Below are 23,004 nucleotides of genomic sequence, written 5' to 3' on the forward strand. Positions count from 1 at the left end.
ATATTTAGCTTCACAATTTTATTATTATTTTTTTTTTACAATTATCAACATTCTTTTATACTTTTTTGTATCCGCTCAATATAATCAAACATCTGCAAACGATAAAGTAGTGGAAATTCTCGTTTACCCATTTCATTCTGTGTGTGCGAGACCCAGGGCTTAATTTGTGCCGGAACACGCCGGATCTGGAACTTTTGAAATCTGATCCGGCAGCTCATTTTACCGATCCATCTCGGCAACCGCCCCCCTGCCCTATCCACTGTCTACTTTCACTTTCTTCAGCGACTCCCCAACCCTCTTCACTATCATCAGCAATACCCTCACCCCGCTTGTCCACGACACCCCTTAGCCATCAACCGCACCAAATAAAATGACTTGTCTAATCTGGCTGCAAAATATATGTACACCATTAGTCAATCAGTTGGTTTGCCTAAAATATTCGGCATGTTTTAATCTTATAATTATTATAACTTTTAGAGATATTGTCTGTTTTTATTCCCTTTTCTGTCATTTATTTTTCATTTGCTAATTATTTTATTAATTTGTTGATTTTATTTTATTACATAATAAATAAACATATTGTTTAAATTTAATTAGGTTTTGTTTGTCACATATAGATAACTTTTTATGTGATGTGGTTAAATGGTGTTTCAATTCGGCAACCAAGGAAAGTATACATCAAACCTATAGGAAGCCCTGTGCTCTACAAACATGAGCAACTGTAACAAAAGAAGAGCTTAACTCAAACTCAATAACCTTTACTCTTGTGTTTCTTCAAATCAGAGCAGGGGCTTACCTGAAAATAGGAGTGTGTCCTGGTTTGGGTTTGTTCCATGTGAAGTGAGATGGGACAGAAAGAAACTGCTCTCCAGAACCATCTTTCTTTAATCCATGCATGGAGTCCTCAGCAGGCGAGTCAAGCAAAGGAGACCCATTCCCAGAATCATCCATGCTCAGGTCACCTTTCCCAGGCTGAATTGCTGCTGTACAGTCCTGGGACGTCTTCCTTGTTTTGGAGGGGATGTCAGCTTCAGAGGGGCAACATTGGAAAGGAGATACGCCCATGGACGGGCTACCTATCCACGTGTCCTCAGTCACGCTGCCCCTGGGTGAAGGGCCTGGAGTGGCTGTTGGGGAGTGATGGGGTGATAAAGAGCCCAGGTAGCAAATATCAGCACTGGAGTGGCGTCTCTTCCCACAGGGCGATGTTGGGCGAGAAGAGGGCCGTGAAGGGGAGCGAGGGCTCAGCCAGTTCTCATCGGTGACGCTGGTGCGGGGCGAGTGGCAGGGCGACTGACGAGGTGACAAAGAATGACCGTGCGAATGAGAAAGGGAGTGAGCGAAGGCTGGGTGATGATGATGGTGCTGCTGCTGCCAAACTTCCTCCTGTGTGCCAGTTTGTGGAGAGCAGCCGGGTGAGGTGAGCGGTGAGCCCAGGGTGAAACGTGCTGCTGCTTCATTCAGTTCTGAATCCACGTCATCATACACATGAGAGATGGATTCACAGGACGAGGCATCTGAAAACCAGCTACGAGAGGAAAGGCTGCTACATGGGCTCGGGCTCAGGGACGAATCTCGATAAGAGTGATCTAGTGGGAGGTACAGATGGTCCCGAGACAGAGGTCTGTCATGGTAATCTCCATCCGGACCCTTCGATCGCATCTCATCCTCGCTGGCCTCCATCTCCTGCTGGCAGCTTGGAGAGATGGAGGTGATCTGGATGCTGGGACATTCAAAGGCTTTTGGTGGCCCGTTCCCTCCTCCGCCCACTCCTGTGGGTGTGTATTTAGAGTCCTGAGGCTCATAGCTGGGCTCGTAGATTTTGTGGAGGGCCTGCAGTGAAGGGGAGGAGCTGATGAACTGAGACGGGGGCGGGCCTCCATGACGCTGGATACCATGCGATTGGTTCACCAGTGAAGGGGGTTGGCCCACGTTGAGGATGTAAAATGATGTGTTGTCATCCGTTTCCAAATCTACAATGATAATGAGAAATAAAAAATCAGAACATGTGAAAGAGACAGGAAACAAAGGATAAAAAAACAAACATCAGCAAAGTGTAGCCACTAGCCAGTTCAATCTTTCTTCATAATGTAAACACTAACATAACAAAACAAAGTACAGCTCTGCCATTACATTATTGATATTTAGATCAATTTTATTTTTAGTGTATGCATGGTATTAGCCAAAGATGGGATTTTGATTTGGTGTTCTCTTCAAATGAGGTTATTTCATAATACAAGCATTGCTTCAAATATTTTTTTTAGAGAAAAAATTATGTGATATTGTTAAATATGGACGAAATTCAAACATTTATTACATTTTCACCATGTGTGTGTGCTCTTGCAAAGCATGAACACTCTGGAGAAACAAATCCTACATTTCTAGGAACACACAGCCACAAAAACCAACACTCCCATTTAGCTGTTCAATACAAACACAGACAGGATGTGTATTAAATAAGTCCCTTATAGAAACTGCATGACGTTTACCGAGGTTGAGTGTAATAGCTTGTATAACTAATACACATAAATAATTACTGCCTATTGAGGCACTTCAAGGTCTCCGTCTCTGTCTGCTGATAAGCGAGATGAAAGAGAACAGGCTATTTTCTCTCCTCTCTCTCCCTTTCCTTTATTGGACTGCTGTTCTGATAGCCTTGAAAAGGAAAGACTTGGGCTATAGCTGCAAACAAGCCACTGGGGAATCTGCAGACGCTACAACACTGGCAACAGGTTAACAATACGGGCATTATAGAACAAACAGTACTGATATCTCAGCATCGGCGCGAGGGGACGCAGAGGTGAGAAGCACAGATAGAGAGTGAGACGGCAAGATCCATAGAGCCAGATCTATTTCAAAGCCAACATAATGAGACAGAGCGCCGGTGGGTTAGTCAATGGGGAAAATGTTTAGGGTGGGGCGACAGATGGGCTCAAATCCAGAGAGGAATAACCCGTGCACATGTCATCCATCTCAGGACGTGCACAAAAAAACGCACGGGAAACAAATTTGCACATAGGCGCATGCTTTAGCCTGTCACCACATAGAGACCGACCCTATTAATAACGCCAGCTCAAACACACACACACACACGCACACAGAGATGGCTATTATGTACTAATACTGTACAGACACACACCCACAGAGCATTTTGTGCCTGTGGTCTATTAAAGGTTATTGATGAGCTCCCAGTGACTGGGCAGAGGAGCCTGACAGGGCCAGACAGCAGCGAACAGCACTCAGTCAGATGGCTTTCTACAAGCTGAATACCAAACAAGATGATGTTTTCACAATTAAACACGATTGAGTTTTATTCAACATATTCTTGATTCTCCACTGCTTAACCATTCTGAATGAAAGCATAAGGTTATGTAAATAGATCCTGACCTTTCTCTGACTTACAGCACTGTCTATTTGCTGGCTCGCTTGGTACCATTTCTTCTTTCGGATTCTCATTAAATTATGCTTCTCTACCCCATTTCTCGTTTCTCTATTTTTACCCCTCGCTCTCCATCTGATCGATTTATTTATAGATGCTCCGCACTCCCCTCTGTCATAAGACGTGCCTATTTGTGATGACAGAGCCAGACAGACAGAAAAGGGGACAAACTTGTGTGTCGCACAAGACTCGACATGTCAATCCAGTGGTGAACTCTGACCTGAAGGGAAACGGAGCATTGGGCATTGGGGAATCTGACGCACACTGCTGTGATGGACTTCAAAGATCCTGTAACAATTTTTTTCATAGTGCGGTCAAAAATATTAATGTTTCGATATACATACTCACCGACCACTTTATTAGGTACACCTGTCCAACTGTTTGTTAAAGCAAATGTTTAATCAGACCGGGTACCACTCCTGTCAGTTAAGAGCAGGAAACTGAGGCTACAATTCGCACAGGCTCACCAAAATTGGACAATAGAAGATCAGAAAAACATGGCCTGGTCTGATGAGTCTCGCTTTCTGCTGCGACATTCGGATGGTAAGGTAAGAATTTGGCATCAACAACATGAAAGCATGGATCCATCCAGCCTTGTATCAATGGTTCAGATTGATGGTGGTGTAATGGTGTGGGGGATATATTCTTGGCACACTTTGGACTCATTGGTACCAATTGAGCGTGAATCATCTCAGACCTGTTTCTTGAACATGACACTGTACTCAAATGGCCTCCACAGTCACCAGTCTCAATCCAATAGAGCACCTTTGGGATGTGGTGGAATGGGAGATTCGCATTATGGATGTGCAGCTCACAAATCTGCAGAAACTGTGTGATGCTATCATGTCAATATGGACCAAAATCTCAGGAATATTTCCAGTAACTTGTTGAATCTATGCCACGAAGGATTAAGGCAGTTCTGAAGACAAAAGGAGGTCCAACCCGGCAGGGCTTGACATTAACATCCGCCAACCCAACAAATGCGGGTAAGTTTCAGCGGTAAGACAGACACTCCCACAAGCCGCTTTGGCTGGTTCAAAATAATTTTCCTGGATAATAATTCTTAAAAGAAGGGTTCGACAATAAGGATGGTCCAAGGCGATCTTAGAATTGACAAGCAGCACAACTGACAAAAAATAATTGTGTTTGCGCGAGCAATAGAAAGCAGGTGATCACCGAATGAGACTGTGGCTGTTTAAAACGCGCGCGCGCTCCTGTTTCCTTGCGTGAAGCAACTGTGTCTAGAAACATAACTAACGTGATCGGTTCTATTTTAAATAGACTAGACAAAAAGTGATGAACATTCACCCACAGTCTTGCTGCTTTCAAGAATTCCAGATTTGTCTTTTTGTAAGCAGCACTAGTTGCTTTAACTATTTTATGAACAGATTATTTATGGGTCTAATGTTAACCGTGTGTGTGTGATCATCCTTTCATTATTACACGGTATGTTTTTTTACCTGCTTTCTTTTGCGTTAAGATGATTTAATTATCATTTTTTACAATAACATTGCTTTAATGGGAGAGTAACTTCTCATTTATGTGTAGTTAGGCTAACTGGTGGTGATCTGGGACTTTTAGCCAGGACAGATTACTGTGCATATGTTTTGTTAAATAAAAGGTATAGTGTACTATATTTAGCTTGTTTTGACACATTTAAAATTTGTTGCTAAGAAATAACTAATTGTTTATGTTTGATGTGGTCAGAGATAAATTTGGTAAATCCTTCATTTTGAGCTTCGTGACTATTTTAATAATAAACTAGTTAAATTATTATAATCAACTAATTGTAATACTATGAAACCATGACCTATTAGCTCATGATTATTGAGCAAGCTCATACACGACACACAAAAAGTAAAATAAGGAGGCATGTGGAGATAACGCAAAATCTAAATCTGGTAATTTTAGCATGTCAAAGTCATATTTATGTGTATAAAATATAATTTCCCAACAATAAAATTGTGGCAAGTGAAATGGCAAGTGGATAGCAATGTTGGAAAACTACTAGCCACAGTGGCTGATTAACAAAAAAGTTAATGTCAAGACCTGCAACCCGGTACTAGTAAGGTGTGCCTAATAAAGTGTCCAGTGAGTGTTTATTGATACTGAAATATTTAAAAATATGATTTTTCTTTTGATTAGTAATACAGACATTGTTCTCTCACTCTTTCTCTCTTCTCATGTTAGGTCACTTCCTGCACAGCCCCATCTCCCTGGCATCCAATGACAAGTGCAGAACCCCTATACGACCAGATTTGGTCAAGGAAAACTTAACAAGGAAAGCCTAGGGCCACAGAGAGGCCAAAATGCAGGCGTTGCTACAGTTCATTGTTAACTAAATGCGTTGATGCAACAGGTTTAGCGAAAGCACCTGAAAGACTGACACGTAGACCAGTTTTGAAAGATTGGTAACTGCTCACATTACAGGATCAATGATGCATTAAACAAGACAACCAAGTAAAGTGTTGATATGAGTTTTGTAATCTCCCTCAGGGTAATCAGAGTTTTAGACAAACAACAAACAAACGAAATGCCAAAAACAGGTAAAAACATACATTGACTTGAGTATGGTTGTGCTAAATGGTAGTTTAAAACACTGAAAGTTCAGTAACATACTCTCAATATGTTTCGGTGAAGCGGCATGGTGGCTCAGTAGTTAGCACTGTCACCTTACAGCAAAAAGATCCCTGGTATGAATCCCGGTTGGGCCAGTTGACATTTCTGTGTTGAGTTTGCATGTTCTCCCTATGTTCGCATGGGTTTCCTCTGAGGGCTCCGGTTTACCCCACAGTTCAAAGACATGTGGTATAGGTGAATTGGGTAAATAAAATAGTTTTTAGTGTATGTGTGTGAATGTCAGAGTGTATGGGTGTTTCCCAGTACTGGGTTGCAGCTGGAAGGGCATCCGCTGTGTAAAACAGAGTTGGTGGTAGCCAACTAGCCAGAATAGTTAGCAGCTCATTCCACTTTGGCGACCCCTAATAAATAACGAACCAAGCTGAAGGAAAATGAATGTTTCAGCGAGCAGGTCAACGCACACAAACAGCATTATGGTAAACAGGGAAATGCAAGTGTTTAGCATAGCTTGTATGTGCATAGATGTAAAATAAATGCAAAAATATATATATGTTTATTGCATAAGTGACCACATTATCTACAATTAATGAGAATTATGCAATAGAAATAAAAAGTATTTATAAATCTTTGTTATTATGAGTTAATAATAAACTAATTTCCAATTTACTAATTTAATTAATAAATAAGATATGATTATATAGGACTCCACTGATTTTGGTTTACTTTTAAATATTTTAAATATAACGTTAACTAACATGAACAAATACAGTAGTAAATGTATTGTTCATTGTTTGTTCATGTTAGTAAATGCATCAATTAACATTAACTAATGAACCTTATTGTAAAGTGAGACCAAAATTTGTAATGTATACTGTTGTGTTTTTTTTTACATTTGTAGTTTGAAAATGGTATCGAATATCAATATTTTTAAGGTATTGTATCGAGGTTAAAAATTTCACTAACACTTATTCTTCAGACCAAAAAAAAAAAAATCATCAAAAAGCAAAAGCAAAGCGATTGTTTTTACCCCAGAATTTCCGTCTGAATTTCATTTATGAGGCTGAAGAGGTCTCGATTAATCCAGCAAACAATGGCAGCCAGTTCATTAGCATAGTACCATGAATAAATACAATGACGGAGAGATGAAATAAGGGAGAAAAAGACACTAATAGAGACAGATGAAGGGTGCTGTGAACAGCAGAAAAGCAGGGTCATAAATAGGTTGAGTGTTTCATAAGGCTCAGTTTGGACACTTCCAGTAGTTTTGGTAGGATGAGATAATCTGGGAAAGAATTTACCTAGTTCTCAAATCATACTCCTAATATTATTGTCTAACGCAAAAACTGAAAACATAAACTAAAATCAAGTAATGCCCAATAATTGTTGGAGAAGGTTTGTGATCATTTGTTTGTCAGATGTATTTGTATCATTTTAATATACAGTATATTTTTTAAAAGTAATCAATTCATCATCATTATCAGGACCAACCTACAAAAGCCATCTGCTGTGATGCTTATTTGCTTATTGGACAACTGCATGGAAGCACTGGTGTGTTAACAGGTATAATAGCTTAATAAGTATGCATATAGTTCACCCAAAAATGAAAATATACTCACCATTTACTCACCCTCAAGTGGATTCCAAACCCTGTGTTCAACAGAAGAACAAAACTCTTGAAAATATTTTTTGGAAAAAGTGGAGGGTGAGTAAATGATGACAATTTTCGCTTGTTTTGGGTGAACAAAGCAATTTAACTAATACAAAAACTATTTTAAATTTAAACTATATATTATATTAAACAATAGTCATAGCATAATACAAACTAATATACATATAATATATATAGTATAGCATTGCAATATGCCATAAAAACATCACTGGCTATCACAGTAAAGATAAGAAAGGTAAACAATACAATGAAGAGCAGTTTTATAAAAATGTCAGGTTCCTAAGTGGGGAGTGATAGTTTTAACAGGGATCTGTCACAGTAAATATGCTATTGACACATCCTTTGAATTTTCAGATTGCTCAACATGAATTTGAAAAAAAAAGCTATATAAAGTCTGATGACACCAGTTCCTGCTCTTGTTAGTCTATGTTCTGGACAGGAAACAAATGTACCCTGCAATGGGCGATCATGAGAGAAGAAAAAAAGCTCCTGAGAGAAGAAAAAAAGCAAAAAAATAAATAAAATAAAAAAAAACACTAATAATGTTAAAACTTGAATAAATGAATGGAAAAAGAAATATATATTTAAAAAAAAAAACATAATGATAGCACATAATGTGAAACAGAGAAGAGACTAAGAGAAAAGAAATGATGAGCACCAAAACTATCTCTCCAGGAACAGCTTGTTCCCCTAAAAGACCTCCCAGACTCCCTTGCAGAGCTAACGAATGCGATGATGAAAGCAGTGTGACCGTCCACTGGCCATCAGCTCAAATGATGGAGATAAATTTTGTGCTGTGACATCTGCATCATCCCTCAGAAAAAGCAGAAAAAGCACTGAGGCTTCAGTGGCACGGTGCTTAATTCTCACACTGAAGCATGTTCTGCTGTTTCACTCTGCCTATAATAAAAACAGTCAAGCAATTTTTAATATTGACATTCATTTTTCACAAATGTTTACATGGTTCTAAACAAATGTTTTATGGTTTGTGGTTGGTAAGTATTTATATATTTTTATTACTGCTGAGAAAAGATTAATCGCATCCAAATGATTTTGTTTTGACAAAATATGTGTGTTTCTGGCGTTTATAAAAATACATATACTGTATCTATGCATATATAATTGAGAACATATTTATATTTAGTTATAAAGAAATTTATAAACAAAATATATATACATTTAAATATTTCTGTAACAGAATAGTTTTAAATAGTTTGTGTATCACTTATATATAATAAATACATAAAACAGATATGTCAAAACAAAATGTTATTTTGAAGGCAATTAATCGCAATTAATCTTTGCTCAGCACTAATTTGTATGAAAAAAAGGTAAGACTGTATTTATTTGATCAAAAAGAGCAAAAAAATTGTAATTTTGCTAAATAATGATGCAATTTCTGACAATCGCTTTCCATTTTTATGTTTTAAAATGCAACTAATTAATGGGACGGCAAAGTTTTATCAGAATCCATTACACCAATTACACATCATGCTGATTGGAGATCATGAAATGTTTTTATTTTTTTTGTATTATTATCTACAGTACATTGAAAAGGGTTCTCTTCTGTAGTTTAATATTATTGTGTGAACAACATTTTTGTTACAGAATTCCTTGTTGAATAGAAAAATGAAAAAAAAAACAGCATTTATTTAACAAAAATAGGACCTCAGTACAAATATCTTTCACTTTTGGTCAATTTTAATCCAGCATGCTAAAATAACGATTTCTTTCAGGTAATGTGTATTCAAAAGGTTTGAGAAATGATTGTTGCCTTTTAAACTCACACACATCTTTATTGGGACTTTCCATAAACATACAGACTGACGATCGACAAGGTAAAAATGTACTGCCATTGTTTTACTTGTGGGGACATTTGGTATGTATATGATAAAGACAATGTTACATTTGATTATTAAAAGTAATAATTTTATTTAAAATATATAAAAAATTACATTAAACATAATTTTTTAAATTGAAAATCATAAAGCATTGTCCATTTTATTTGTACAGTATCATTGCTCTTTTGTGTTTATCAATGTTTGTGAGTGATTTATTTAACTTTTTTTTGTGGATGCTCTCCCCTACAAAATCATATCTAAAATGTTGAATTTGAAAAGACCTGTTTAATTTCATCTTTTGAAATTATATTCAATATCATACAAGTATTTTAGACAAGTTAAATATAGCAATGTCAGTTTTTTTTCCAATATCGTGCAGCATTAGCATACACACACACAAAATTAGTTTCTGCTACCTTATGCCTGTTGAACATGTCAATAAAAGTAAACCTGACCCAGATCAACCAAGAAAACATCTGCTGAAAGGAAATGAGGGAAACTGCAAAAGTGTAGTATCGTGAGTCGTGACTAATACGGTTTGAGATTACTTACAACAACAAACCCTAATTTAGCACTTAAACAATGTGCCGGCTGATTGACCTTCATAGAAACCTTTTCATCCAGCTCCAAACCTCCTCAGAGTGGGGTCACAAAACCTGCCTCAGTAATAATCTATGATGAGAAAAGCAAAAGCAATCTTATGAGGAGTGGAGACCCAGTGTCTCGCTGCTAACAGACATGGTTCAGCTTCACTTCAGACTGGCTATCTGGTTAAATAAAGAGCCCTAAGAGGCTTTGCTGTTCCTAAGCTAATAATAGTGGGAAATCGCTGCAGTGCGCTGAGAAGCACTCAATGTCTTGCCCAGTCCGTGACACTACTAATACACAGGCTTTCACCAGTAAAGTCACCCAGAGGTGAGATCCACCGTCCTTACCTGGTGCAGTGTGTTTGTGTGTTTGTGTGCACGTTGAGGTGCTTAAAGAAGTCAATATTGGATCAGGCGGCACAGAGAAATCTGTGACAGAAACTGTGCCAGCACACAAATGCAAGAGCGATTAGTTACTTAAAAAAAAAATGAAAGGAACTGTTTAGTTCACTTAACCTTTTTTAATCAACTTGTAATTTTGCACAGATTGTTTATTTAGTTCATTTTTAAGCCACTTTTTACTTTTACTTCATAGCATTTTACAGTGCCCTAAAGTAAACAAAACTGCAGTGTATAAGTGTGTGCGTGTGAGAATGTGAGAGTTTATGGGTGCTTCCCAATACTGGATTGCAGCTGGAAGGGCATCCACTATATAATACGTGTACGGGAATAGGCAGTTCAATTTCATGGGGTCACCTATGATCAACTAAATATGGGACCAAGCCAAAGGAAATTGAATGAATGAATAAATGATTCCCTGAACAGATATGAGATGGGAACCAATCACAGGAAAGTAAATTTATTAAAAGTACTCAACCCCTTTATTACACTGGTAATAATGATGTAGACATAAATAATTCAGGTAAGCAAATATGAAACATGGAGTTCTCTAAAGCCGAATGGTTCTCCTAACCTACCTGAAACCTACAATGCAACTATTTGAAATTGTCCACCACCACAGAGGAAAGATGAAGGCAGATGCTTTAATATTATTTAAGGGATGCTTGCGGTAGATGGATCAACATCAGGTTGTAATCATCTGTGCTGTGTGATTTAGCAATGACATCTGAGTAATTTATTGGCTGAGGAATGCACTTGTACAATGTACTACAAAGACTCACTCACTTATTTATTTCAGGTACCCATTTCAGTTTATTGAGAACTTGCTGTAAGACAAATGCTCACTTGAGGATGTGACAACATTTAATGACTCCAGCTTAAATAAACAGCATCTTCTTTTCTTCCATTTTGGCATTTTCTAGTCTTGCGCCACATCATTTTCCTACTGTATTTGCACGTGATGTTTTGCTTTCCCCAGCTTCTCTCCGAAGTCATTTGTTTTGCTGATGCTTTGTGAAAATCATTTGACAACTCAAAATTTGATATTAAAGACATTGTGAGAATGTCAAACATGCAAATGGCTCAGAGAAAAAAGAAATAGCAGCAAAAAAGTGTGTAACACAGCTTTATATTTTTACATATGTCAGAATGTTTAATTAGTAATGCTTCAATTTAAATGGTTTAACATCTAAATCAGACAAATTCTGCAGAAACTCACGTCTGGTCTGAGCCCCTCCTCTGGAGTACTGTCAGTCTATAGTGATCACTGATTGGCTACTGTACTAGAAGGTGGGCTTTATTTACCATATAGCGATCGATGATTGACCCCTGTACTAGTAGGTGGGGCTTTATTCACCATATTGACAGTTAAATTTTTCCCCACTCAAAAAGGTACGAGTGACACGTCTTGTGTATTCTATAGTCTTTGGTACAACTTAGAGTATGAAATTTAATTTTTTCACAAATATTAAGTTACACTTGATCACATTATATCAATATTTTTGTAAAGTATTTTCAAATAGTAAAACAATCAGACAAACAAACAAACAAACAAACAAACCTGAAGCACTGCCAATTAAATAAAATCTACAAATGTGTTTGTTTAACAAAAAATAATAATAATCAAAACAAAAGAAGCCAGAACTATCTTTAAAAAAATTTAAATAAATAAAAAATACAGAGTTTGTATAGAAACGATTGGAGAGGTTCCCAAAGTCTCCTAAATTTGTCCCGTTTGTGGTCATAAGTTAGTTTCTCTAAAGGAAACTGCAACTGAGAACTCCACATAGGAATAGTTGGAATTTGAGAAGTAGATCATTTTAATAATATACATTTCATAGGCAGAAATGTAAGAGTTGTAAACAGAGGTTTGAGCTCTAAGTCAAAAAGGTCTTCAGGAATGTCATTCAGCAAAAAAGTGAGGGGGAGAAAATGAAACATTTTTCAATCATCTCCCGGATTGCAGAATGAACCCTTCTCCAAAATGGTTGGATGCTACATTTTATGCAGACAAACAGGTGTAAAATAAATTCTTTGGAAAAATTTTAAATGTTGTTCATGTCGGAAATTGAGGTGCATTTTGGAAAAATACCATCACAGATCTTGGACCTATCGTCAGAATTAAACAGAACTCCTAGGTCCAGTTCCCATAGCAGTTCCAAAGAATCATAAACTGAGGAATCAAAGTAAACTAATAAGGCATAGATTCAGAAACAAGTCCTTTAAAAGAATATCATCAATATTGAAACATTTTATGTACACAAACGAGAAAGAAATACAAGTTACAACCTATATACTATACTTTATATGTATGAAAAATAACACATTTACAAATCTATTGTCAAAGCCAAAATGGGACATCCTGTCATTGACCCAAATACACGGTGACATCGGACATCATTTACATTTTGTCCACTGTACAGGCAGCTTGCGTGAACTTCAGGCCATACGATACACCTGCCTTAAAGAGGGTCAATTCCTGAAATTGCTTACACAACATCCTGACCTGAGTGCTTCTGTGTGCGTATCGAGCCTATAGTATTGAGTGTAACCTAATCCGGAGTTCCCTATGTAGAACACACTCACAGAAACGTAATGTTTCCTCAACAGATCAAACATTGAACAGTCTCTCCAAAACATCCGGGCCAAAAAAAAATTACAATCAGTTCAACAAAAAAAAAAAAAATCACTATAAATCAAAACTGACAGATGAAGACTGAAAATAAGAGTTCCCGCTTGGCCAAACAAGCTGCCTCCTAACACTGCCGGTTTCTAAGAACTGTTGGCACAGAGCCGTCACTTCTAAACACTGAGTCTCTGACGCAAGCCGCACAGAGCAGCCCACACCTGTAGCACCAACATCTCTGTAGCGCACAACTGTAGCCAGCTACTTAAGAACACAAAGAGGAACACAGCGAGTCTATGTGTGTGTGTGTGTGTGTGTGTGTTTGTGTGTGTGTGTGTGTGTGCATGACTGAATGTTTGTGGCTGTGTGTTTCTGCCTTTGTCTAAGCTGGGAGTGCATAGGAGTGTGTGCGCATACAGTATGTGTGTCTCATTAGTCGATGCTGAATGCTCAGTCAATCGGACTGAGTTGAAAGAGGACAGCTGGGCTTTCTGTGGTCATTTCCCTCGCACACGGAGCAAATGTTGATTTGCAGTTTTCTTTTATTAGGCATACTTTGCTGCTTTCAAAACAGTTTAGCAACAAGCATTTTTATATCGAGTAGCAGTAGAAGAACAAAACATTAGCTTACTGTTTAGAGTAAGGGGAGACGATAATTAAATACGCTCCATAAATAGGCTGTGCGTTTTGTTTTGAGTCAGTTTGATTGTGGCCATGAATTGAATAATTAGATTTGTTTATTTATTTTATTGGTTTGTTCAAAATATTCAGTGGAATAATTAATAACTGTTTGTTGCAGCTTTACATTGCTTTTTGTTGTTATTTTGCCTATAAATAGATGATTTCTTGGGGTAAATATGTGCATGTTTTTGTTGATAGGACAGTAAAAGTGGGAGTGAGTTCGGCCAAGGAATTAAACTCTGGTTGCTGTGAGTGCAGCTGCATCAAACCACTAGGCATATCCGGCTGACAATAGATACATTATTTTCCAAAATGATTTCTACAGTAGCACAGTTTTTTAAACAAGCTAAACTGTTGCTTTAGGAAGTGAAAAAAGATGACTAGTCATCCTTCCAAGAAACAAGAAAACATTGCTCAGTTGTAACAGACCCAGAACTGATGAATCATTCTGCATACTGCAAAACACATGAGTTGCTAAGACTTAAAAACAACGAAGATACAGAAAAAATAAAACAATTCTGTTTTGCTTATTATTTAGTAAAAAATTTTAGCGCTGAGCATAAAATACAAACCTATGCAAAACATTTTTTGGTACATACTGTATATTTAAACTGATATATCATTTGCATCATTTACATTACTGAACAATAGTATGGGTCATTTTCAACCCTTTTTTTTAAAGAAACTTATTCTGTTGATCAAGCCAGCATTTATTAAATGTATTTTTTTTTTTATTTTAGTAAATATTTATAAAAATTTTAATCAACTGCTTTCTTATTGTAGTTTTAAATGAAATTATTACACTAGTCAGTATAGCTTTTGGTACGATTACCATTAATAATTATAATGATAAAAATAACAACAAAAACAACAACAACAATAAGAAAATTATTAAATAATAATATTAATAATAATAATAATAATAATGAAGCTAAAAATTCATCCTTAAATTACTGGAATAAATGATTAAATGAAATGATAAACTACTTTTAAACAGTTTTGAACATTTCACAATTTTTACATTTTTACTGTACTGTAAAAAAGTGCTAAATTGTGTGTGTGTGTATACATACATACACACACACACACACACACACACACACACACATATATATATATATACACACACACACACACACACACACAATTGAGCACTTTTTTCAAATATGTGCATGCCTTTGTGTATATTTATATACAAAATAAATATACACAGCACACACACATATTATGTGAAAAAATCATATTTTTACAATTCATAATTATCATTCTTACATAATGTTTTAAAGTGAATAGAATGGTTTTTAAAAACATCCACCATTCAACATCATTGCATAAATAATCTAAAGACTGGACAGTAATTTTTTTAGAAATTGCTTTAGGTTTCCAAAAACAGATAAAAAGGGGGCAATAAATTGTGAAATGCTGATCATCAATGCAGATTATCTTATAGGGAAAGTAAGATAGAACAAGTTAAGTTAGAACAAAAGCTGTGACATGTCTCATGATGGAATCTATGCATGTCTTCAAAAAGAAGCCATCTGAGAAAAACAAATGCCTTTTTCTGGCTCCCTAACAGGCATAATAACATAACGCACTTATGATATTAGGCAATATTTGAATTCAATCTGCAGCGTTTTCTGTCTTTAATAATGTTTGGTCTTCAAAAAGAAAACCTACTCTCATATAAAAAAAACATTTGCGCACTTTTCAAGATCATCCACTCTAAAGAAACATTAGATTCCTTGTTTTCAAAGTGTTTAATTATTCCTGGTCTTATTCACAGCTTTCTGCCTGCTATTTCACCAATGCCGTGGAGTCACTGCTGTGGGCCCGCTTCTGCAGCCAGTTACATCACCAACAAGCTGCGGATGTCCGCTGTGCTAGGTGATGGCAGCCTAAGCCAACATGAACGTATGTTTGCTTTCTAAATAAAGCTCCCTAATTAAACCATCCCATGCTGTGATAACATTACAGGATAAACAAAGCTCAGCCGGCAGAGGGAACGCCTCAGGTTCATTTAGCCGCAACCTTGTCAATCACAGCTGAAATAGACAGAGCAATACAGTTGCTTTCGCATCTTACACCTGACCAACTGCAGTTTACATTACAAAGTAGCTTATGATTGGCAGAAATGTAAATACAGACCTCATGCCTCGCTTTATAAATCAAGCACAAACAGCACTTTTTGCCAGTAGGTACCGTATCTGAACCTGAGATCAAAGTGAGCCACAGAGCAGACAGAAACCGAAGAACTTTTTGATGAGCGACACTAAAAGGGTGACCTTGGCATCATTATAGGACCATGTCTGTGAATATTTCTCTTGCTGGATCATTATGCTACCCTAGTCGCGGAACCATTGGTTTTATTACAGCAAAAAAACAAAAAATCTATCAATAAATAAAGAAATGAAAATGTATTTGTACAGTTAAAGTAAAAATGATTAGCCCTCCTGTGACTTTTTTTTAATCGAATATTTCCCAAAAGATGTTTAACAAAGCAATGAGTATTTCACAGCATTTCCTAGAATATTTTTTTCTTTTTAAAAAGTCTTATTTGTTTTATTTCAGCTGGAATAAAGGCAGTTTTAATTTTTTTAACAATTTTTAAAAACATTTTAAGTCAATATTATTAGTCATCTTAAGCAACATTTTTTTCGATTGTCTACATGACAAACCCCTGTAATACAATAGCCATGTTTCTATCCGCCTATTTTTTATGCACATTTTGGACATGCACATAAAAACGATTGATGGAAAGAGCAAGATGCAAATAAATTTTGAAAATGCAAGTATTCTGAACTCAGGTGCGCACCCGTGAACTGTACTCGCGTCTGCCTGAAAAAGGTGGTTTGTCAGTTTAGTGGCTAATTCGTACGAGTTCAGTCATACAAAAATGTACGATTTCAAAAAGGAGGCGTGGCACCCAACCTTACCACTAACTCCAACCGTCATTGGCTAATGAGCAAATTGTCCTAAATTGTACGAATTAGATTGTACGAATTAACACGAATAAGCCACTAAATTAAAAAGTTACGAATTGCCTTGAGATTGCGGTGGCTTGTCAAAAATGACTTCTGCAGACTTTATGTGATGTTCTTAACATTTTGAATGTTTTTTTTTTTGTTTTTTTTGCGGCAGATAAACGCAACTGGCTCTCTGTGTTTTGGTTTTAGTAAAAATTCAAACATTTAGTAAAAGCAGAATGACCGTGATATGTGGACGTCTCCAATTTGACAATTTGCTTTCGTGGCCGTCACCTACAGCAATAGCTGTACACAAAACAGCAGCTTGATGATGCAAGCGTACCGGGGTTCAAATGGAAAAGACACAATTTGAACACAAACCAGGGGTTGTGTCAGGCAATTAAACTTGTGTTCAGTCCAGGCAATTGAACCAAGTGTGCACCCTACAACACCCTAAAATGTTGTTTTGGTCATTCAAAAACGCCTTAACCATTTAGGTATTAGTGTTATTACATTATTAATTATTTCCAGAATAGTCAAGAGCGTCTGTGCTATGGGTCTCACATCTTCAAACACCACCAACTGTTATTGCATATCTGCATTGCCCTCTGAGGCGCAAGTCATTTATTAAATAAAGAAAACATTGACGTAGCTTCTCCTACTGCTGCAAAGTCCGTTTTTTACTTTTAATATTTGCCGCCAGTTAATCAGGAAGTGATTTTGTTCTCTTTGACTCATTGGATGAAAACACTGCTTTATTTGCATGTCTTTTATGCGCCATTAAATTGCAAATTAAGCTGAATATCAGTATGTTGAAAAATATCTAGTAAAATGTACAGTACATTTTAATAGATATTTTTCAAGAAACTGGTATTCAGCTTAATTCAGGGCAAAAATAAAAGAAATCAATTAGGTATCTAAACTATTATGTTTAGGAATTTAGGGAAAATATACAGGGGGGCTAATAACTTAGGATAGCTAATAATTCTGACTTTAACTGTATATAACTTGGCATTTTTTAATTCAACTGTTTTTGGGCAAAACTGCATCTTTGAAGCAGAGGAAGCCATCGTTTACATGACTGAAAGTATAATTGCTGTGGTGAATCAAAATACGCTCATCATCTTAGCCACTGATATTCTCAGAGCCTCATCTGTGATTCGCCACAACTAAGACGCACACACATGTACAACCATCCAGCTGTCAGACACACTTTTAATTACACAACGGCCCGAGGGTAAATTGTGCAACAGGGCCTTGGGGACTAAAAGAAGGGGAAGGAAGTGAAGCGGGGACTCTGAGGAGAGCGAGGGACCTTAGGTACAACACGACAAACAAGTGTAAAGGAAGGACAGGCTGAAAGATCAAACAGAATCCCATAAAGCTTAAATCAAAGTATGCGTTTTAAATCATTTGATATATTTGAGAACTTATTAAAAAGATTTCCTTTACAAAAACCCATTTCTCTTCTGAATGCCTGTAATCTTCAAGTTTTGAGAGCTGCCTCAGACTGAATGCGACATATCTTGATGCAGTTTGCTCAAGAAAATCGTTGTGTAACCGACAGAAAAATGAAACAGGCCTTTGCTAAATTTGTGCCGTTACAAAATTTGTCAAATGTGAAATTCTAAATAAATGCTTTATTACAGAGATGGGCTCCGTCAAATGTGAGTTCAATACATCTATTTGGCAGATGTTTGACTAGGGGTAATGAGGTTTTAGGTTTTATTTTAACAAAACCATATACTGTACATAATATGCCAAACACAAGGTCTGAAATCAAAACTGCCCTTCAGTTAAACACTGCCGAAGGTCAATAAAGTCATTTTTTGAGAAGTTAATTCAGTGATTAGTACATAAAAGCAAACAACTTCATTATATCGCCTTATATAACCAAAACAGATAAGAGATATTTATTGCACTTTCAAGTTCACTTTTGATCATTCTTTACTACTTCTAATTCCAAACAATACTACAATAATAACAGGAAGAAATCACTTAGCTGACTAAGAAAGGGAATGCATTAAAGATTCTATTAACTGCTCATAATTTAAAATTTGCAATAATAGCAATTTTATATTTACATACATATGTTTTGATACATTTTGATACAAATGTTTTCAGATTGAAATAATCAATTTAGGTGAATGTTTGAAAAAATGTTTAAAATATACAGAATATGTTTAAAAGTTTAGTGTTGGTAATTTTTTCTTACTTTTTTTTTTTTAAATATGTCAAACATATTAAACATATACTGGAAACTTCCTGCTGAAAGTTTCCAGTATATCCACTAAGAGTTTGATTAGCTGCTTCAGGTGTGTTTCATTAGGGTTGGAGCTAAACTCTCCGGGACATCGGCCCTCCAGGACCGAGTTTGGACACTCCTGTTCTAGACAAATTAATTTACTTTAGTATGTGTCACTGTTACATTTTTCAAACTAAATATTATTATTTAACTTTTTTTTTTTTTAATGTTCTTCTGCTTAAACTAATGGTTTCCTTCATAACTATACACAATATTTAATGAACTTTATTTTACTGGTGACAATACTGACAATATTACGAACCACCAGCACAAAAACAACCATAAAATGTAAAATTATGACAGAAATTCCTTTTAATGTAACATAATTAAACAATAAAAATATTTTTTTAATAAAAAAACATATAATTCCCTACATTTTTTCTTTTCTAATGAAGCATCTTGCAAAGATACATACAACTTAGTTGTTTTAACAAAAATATAAGCCCAATTCTAAATGGAAAATGAAATTAAGTTGAGTAACTGTTTAGAATCTGTATTACTTTAGCTCGTTTTAATGAATTTAACTAAACAGGAGGCAACAAACCTAAACTTCGGGTAACAATTTTATAGAAATCTGTATTAAAAGGAAATTTTAAAAGGAATGCAAGCATTTACAATCCTGCTGTAACAATGTCAAAGCCTACTGACACGTTTGGTCAACTGAATATATCTTGCTGAACAAAAGTCAAACTTAAGTAACTCTGTGAACTTTTAGTAGTCACCTTATTATTCATGGCGTAAAAACAAAAGGATGTTACCAAAAGTCTCTGTATGAATCAGCCAGCATCTCCGTCTTACCCTACATGCTGTCATCTCACTATCTCTTATAAACGCCTATCTCTGAGACCTCAACATTCCCTTTGCATTAGCATCCAATGAATGTTGGTGGTTTCAGTTACACTAAATTTAAACTAGACAAATGCCAAGCATATCTGCTCGTGCCTCACCCCAGGAAACAAGCCCCTTGCACCCACCACTTTTTAGACCCTCTCTCGCACAGCAAGAAAACACACCTTCTTGGAGACCCAGTGAGTCAGGCGATTGGCTGGTACACATGGTCCTCTTTGCTGGAGCTAAGCTAATGGCTAAGCTGGGCCAAACAAAGCTCTTGAAACAACTTGTGGGACATGAGCTTGTAATGTTGATGGCCATTACCATTAGTATCAAGTGCCTTGAATGAATGTAACACTGATTCACTGTCATGTATTACAACACTGCCTACTGGCAAGAAATCAACATGAAGCTCGCCAAAATAAGAACAGCAGCACCACATGAATGTAACCACCGTGGACAATGATCAGCAGCCGACTGTGGCTTTAGCAATACAGGCCTGACAACAGAAAGAGGAGGAAGCTTTATAACCAAATCACTTTTGCTGGACTGTGAAAAATATAACAAAACTGATAAAGGCTGATTGGTCCGTGGTAAACAGTCGATCATCACTCACTCATCCTCATATTGTTTAACTTATTTTTTAAAGATATTCTGAGATGTCAGTTTTTGTTGTTGTTGTTGTTGTTTTGTTTAGGTATTTAAGTCAATGGCAACAAACTGTTTGGTTATCAATATTATGCAAAATAACTTTCTGTTGTGGTTGAAGTACCCCTTTAACCCAGAAAAGGTATGGCTGTTGAGGTTCACTTGCAGATAAATATGGTCTCTCTCTCATAATTAAGTCTCTCTCTCACACACACACACCAGTTTGGTAAAGAAATAGCGGTAACACTTTATTTTGATGGTGCATTTGAGTATTAGCAGATTGTCTGCTTATTATCTGTTGATACTGCTCCTTCAACAGACATTTAACTGACTATGAGAAACTTTGGAAGTACATGTCAACTTACACTAACCCTAACGGTCTACTTATAATCTAATGAGAATTAGTTGGAATATAGATGCAATGTGACTTATATTCAACATTTAACCATCAAAATAAAGTGTGACCGAAATAGCTACTTAAGACTTCTTTATTCCTTGTAGAATAAAATCTTTCTCTTTCTGCAAACAGATCATTTACATCTTTAGGTTGCATGTAAAAACGGTGCTGCAGATGCTAAAAGGTGTCTACACTAGCCTGCTTAAAATCCTGGGCACATTCCAACATATTTATACAGGTATAAAAAATATTTAAATATATCCTTTGTTACATAAATAAAGTAAACTTTTGAATGCTTAAAGCTGATGGCATTGACACCAAAAGCTCCAGTAACTTTTTATTTATTTATAATAAACCGTCTAAAAACAAAACAGGGTTCACAAGCTGTCTAAAAATGTTCCCTTTGGTCCATTGAAGACAAAAAAAGCTATTTTTAAAAATGTTGGTAACCAGTTGCAACTGACTTCTATTGTAGAAAAACATTTGACTAGTTATCAACATTCATCAAAAGAAGACTTTTGTTCAACAGAAGTAAGAAAAATCTTTTTTTTCTTACTGGTTTAAAATAGGCATGGGACGATAACAGTTTTCAAGGTAAATCGCGGTTTGGAAAGGTCAAGGTTTTAAAAACGGCATAATTTATATATATTACTGTTTAAAAGTTTGGAGTTGTATTAGACATATGAAAACATTAATATTATAAAATTCTACATTTATTAAATATCCGGATAGCTCCATTAAATTGGGTTGAGAATTTAGTTCAACACAAATGAATTTACTTTAATATGTTTCACTGTTACATTTGTAAAACTAAATTTTCTTTTTTAACTTTTTATACAAAATACCATGGTGTATGAAATGTGCAATATAAATAAACTTGCCTTGCCTTTTTAAAAAATTACTGAGGCTTATTAAATGTTGTTATGCTTAAATAGTTTCCTTCATAATTATACAAAATTATTAACATTATTACATTATTTGGCTGGTGACAATACTGACAATATTATGATTAAAAATTTCAAAATTATGGCAGAAGTTCCTTTTAATATAACATAACTATACAAGACTGTTGTCGCATACCACAATAATATAATTATACAATTAAAAAAAAAGATTTATTTTTGGCTTTTTTGCCTTTATTAGATGGTATATGTAAGATTACTTTTACTTTTTTTTGTTTTGCTTTGCAGTTAGGACAACAGTATCTCCTGCAGAAAAGATAACCAAAGATGCCTTTTTAAACTATAAAAAAAATCTGTGTTTTAGAAATTAATGACGACAGCAGAAATCCATAATTCATTTTTATTATTTAGCGTGACATGTTTACTGCTCCAAAATATCTTAAATGTTTCTCAAAATAAAAGATATTGTGTTTAAAGGGGGGAAAAGTTTTAGATTTTTACCCAGACATTAAAAAATAATATACTTTAGAGCAGTAACAACAATACCGGGAAACCGTGATATTTTTATCCAAGGTTATCATACCACCAGAATCTTATACCAGCGCATGCCTAGTTTGAAACATGGAGGGTAGGTGATTTCTAAAATTTTTGGGTGAACCATTCCTTCAAGTTTGAAAAACCAAACAGTGATGTTTGCCATTGAAGGCAGCAGCAACAATTTTCATTTAAATCCCCCCTTCACTTTCATTTTGTCAAAATATGTAGGCTTGATAACGTCTAACTAGTGACTCGCAGTCATGCTGTATGTCTAAATAAAGCTGGCTGGATGAGCTATAGCGCCCGTTATACTCTCTCCCTGTTCAACAAGCGTCTACACTGCACCTGAGTCTGTGGCCTCACCTGGGGAAGTAGCACACAGCATTTTAACACTTCTCTGCTGCTCTGGACATACAACCCAAGGCGGTGCGGGGCCGAAAATGTGCGGCGATTAGTCCAGTGGCACTTGCTAGCCGAGGGAGCAGTTTTCCTCTGACGAGACTAGCAAACCTGCAGTCTGCCCTCTGCCACTTTTGCTGTGGCTTAAAATAACCCACCCAGAGAGCGATGTAATTTCAGTCTTTCCCACGACTTAGACA

At 36.2% G+C, this 23,004-nt stretch overlaps 1 protein-coding gene across 3 annotated transcripts in view; it reads right to left on the reverse strand.

Annotated features, from left to right (window-relative positions):
- nfatc3a (nuclear factor of activated T cells 3a) overlaps window positions 1-23,004 on the reverse strand; it is a 99,990-nt gene that overhangs the window by 71,004 nt on the left and 5,982 nt on the right. For 2 of the 3 annotated variants that reach the window (XR_015495863.1, XM_087261460.1), the window contains exon 2: window positions 797-1,973. Coding sequence is in view for 2 of the 3 variants with exons in the window: in XM_087261460.1 (XP_087117586.1) it covers window positions 797-1,973 (1,177 nt within the window). In the remaining variant the exon portion in view is untranslated. Of the gene's footprint in view, window positions 1-796; window positions 1,974-22,768; window positions 22,903-23,004 lie in introns of those variants that run through there. The other variant, XM_087261461.1, reaches the window with a different exon arrangement.

This window comes from Danio rerio, chromosome 7 (assembly GCF_052040795.2).
Source record: "Danio rerio strain M-AB ecotype USA chromosome 7, GRCz13ab, whole genome shotgun sequence".
Classification (NCBI taxonomy): domain Eukaryota; kingdom Metazoa; phylum Chordata; class Actinopteri; order Cypriniformes; family Danionidae; genus Danio; species Danio rerio.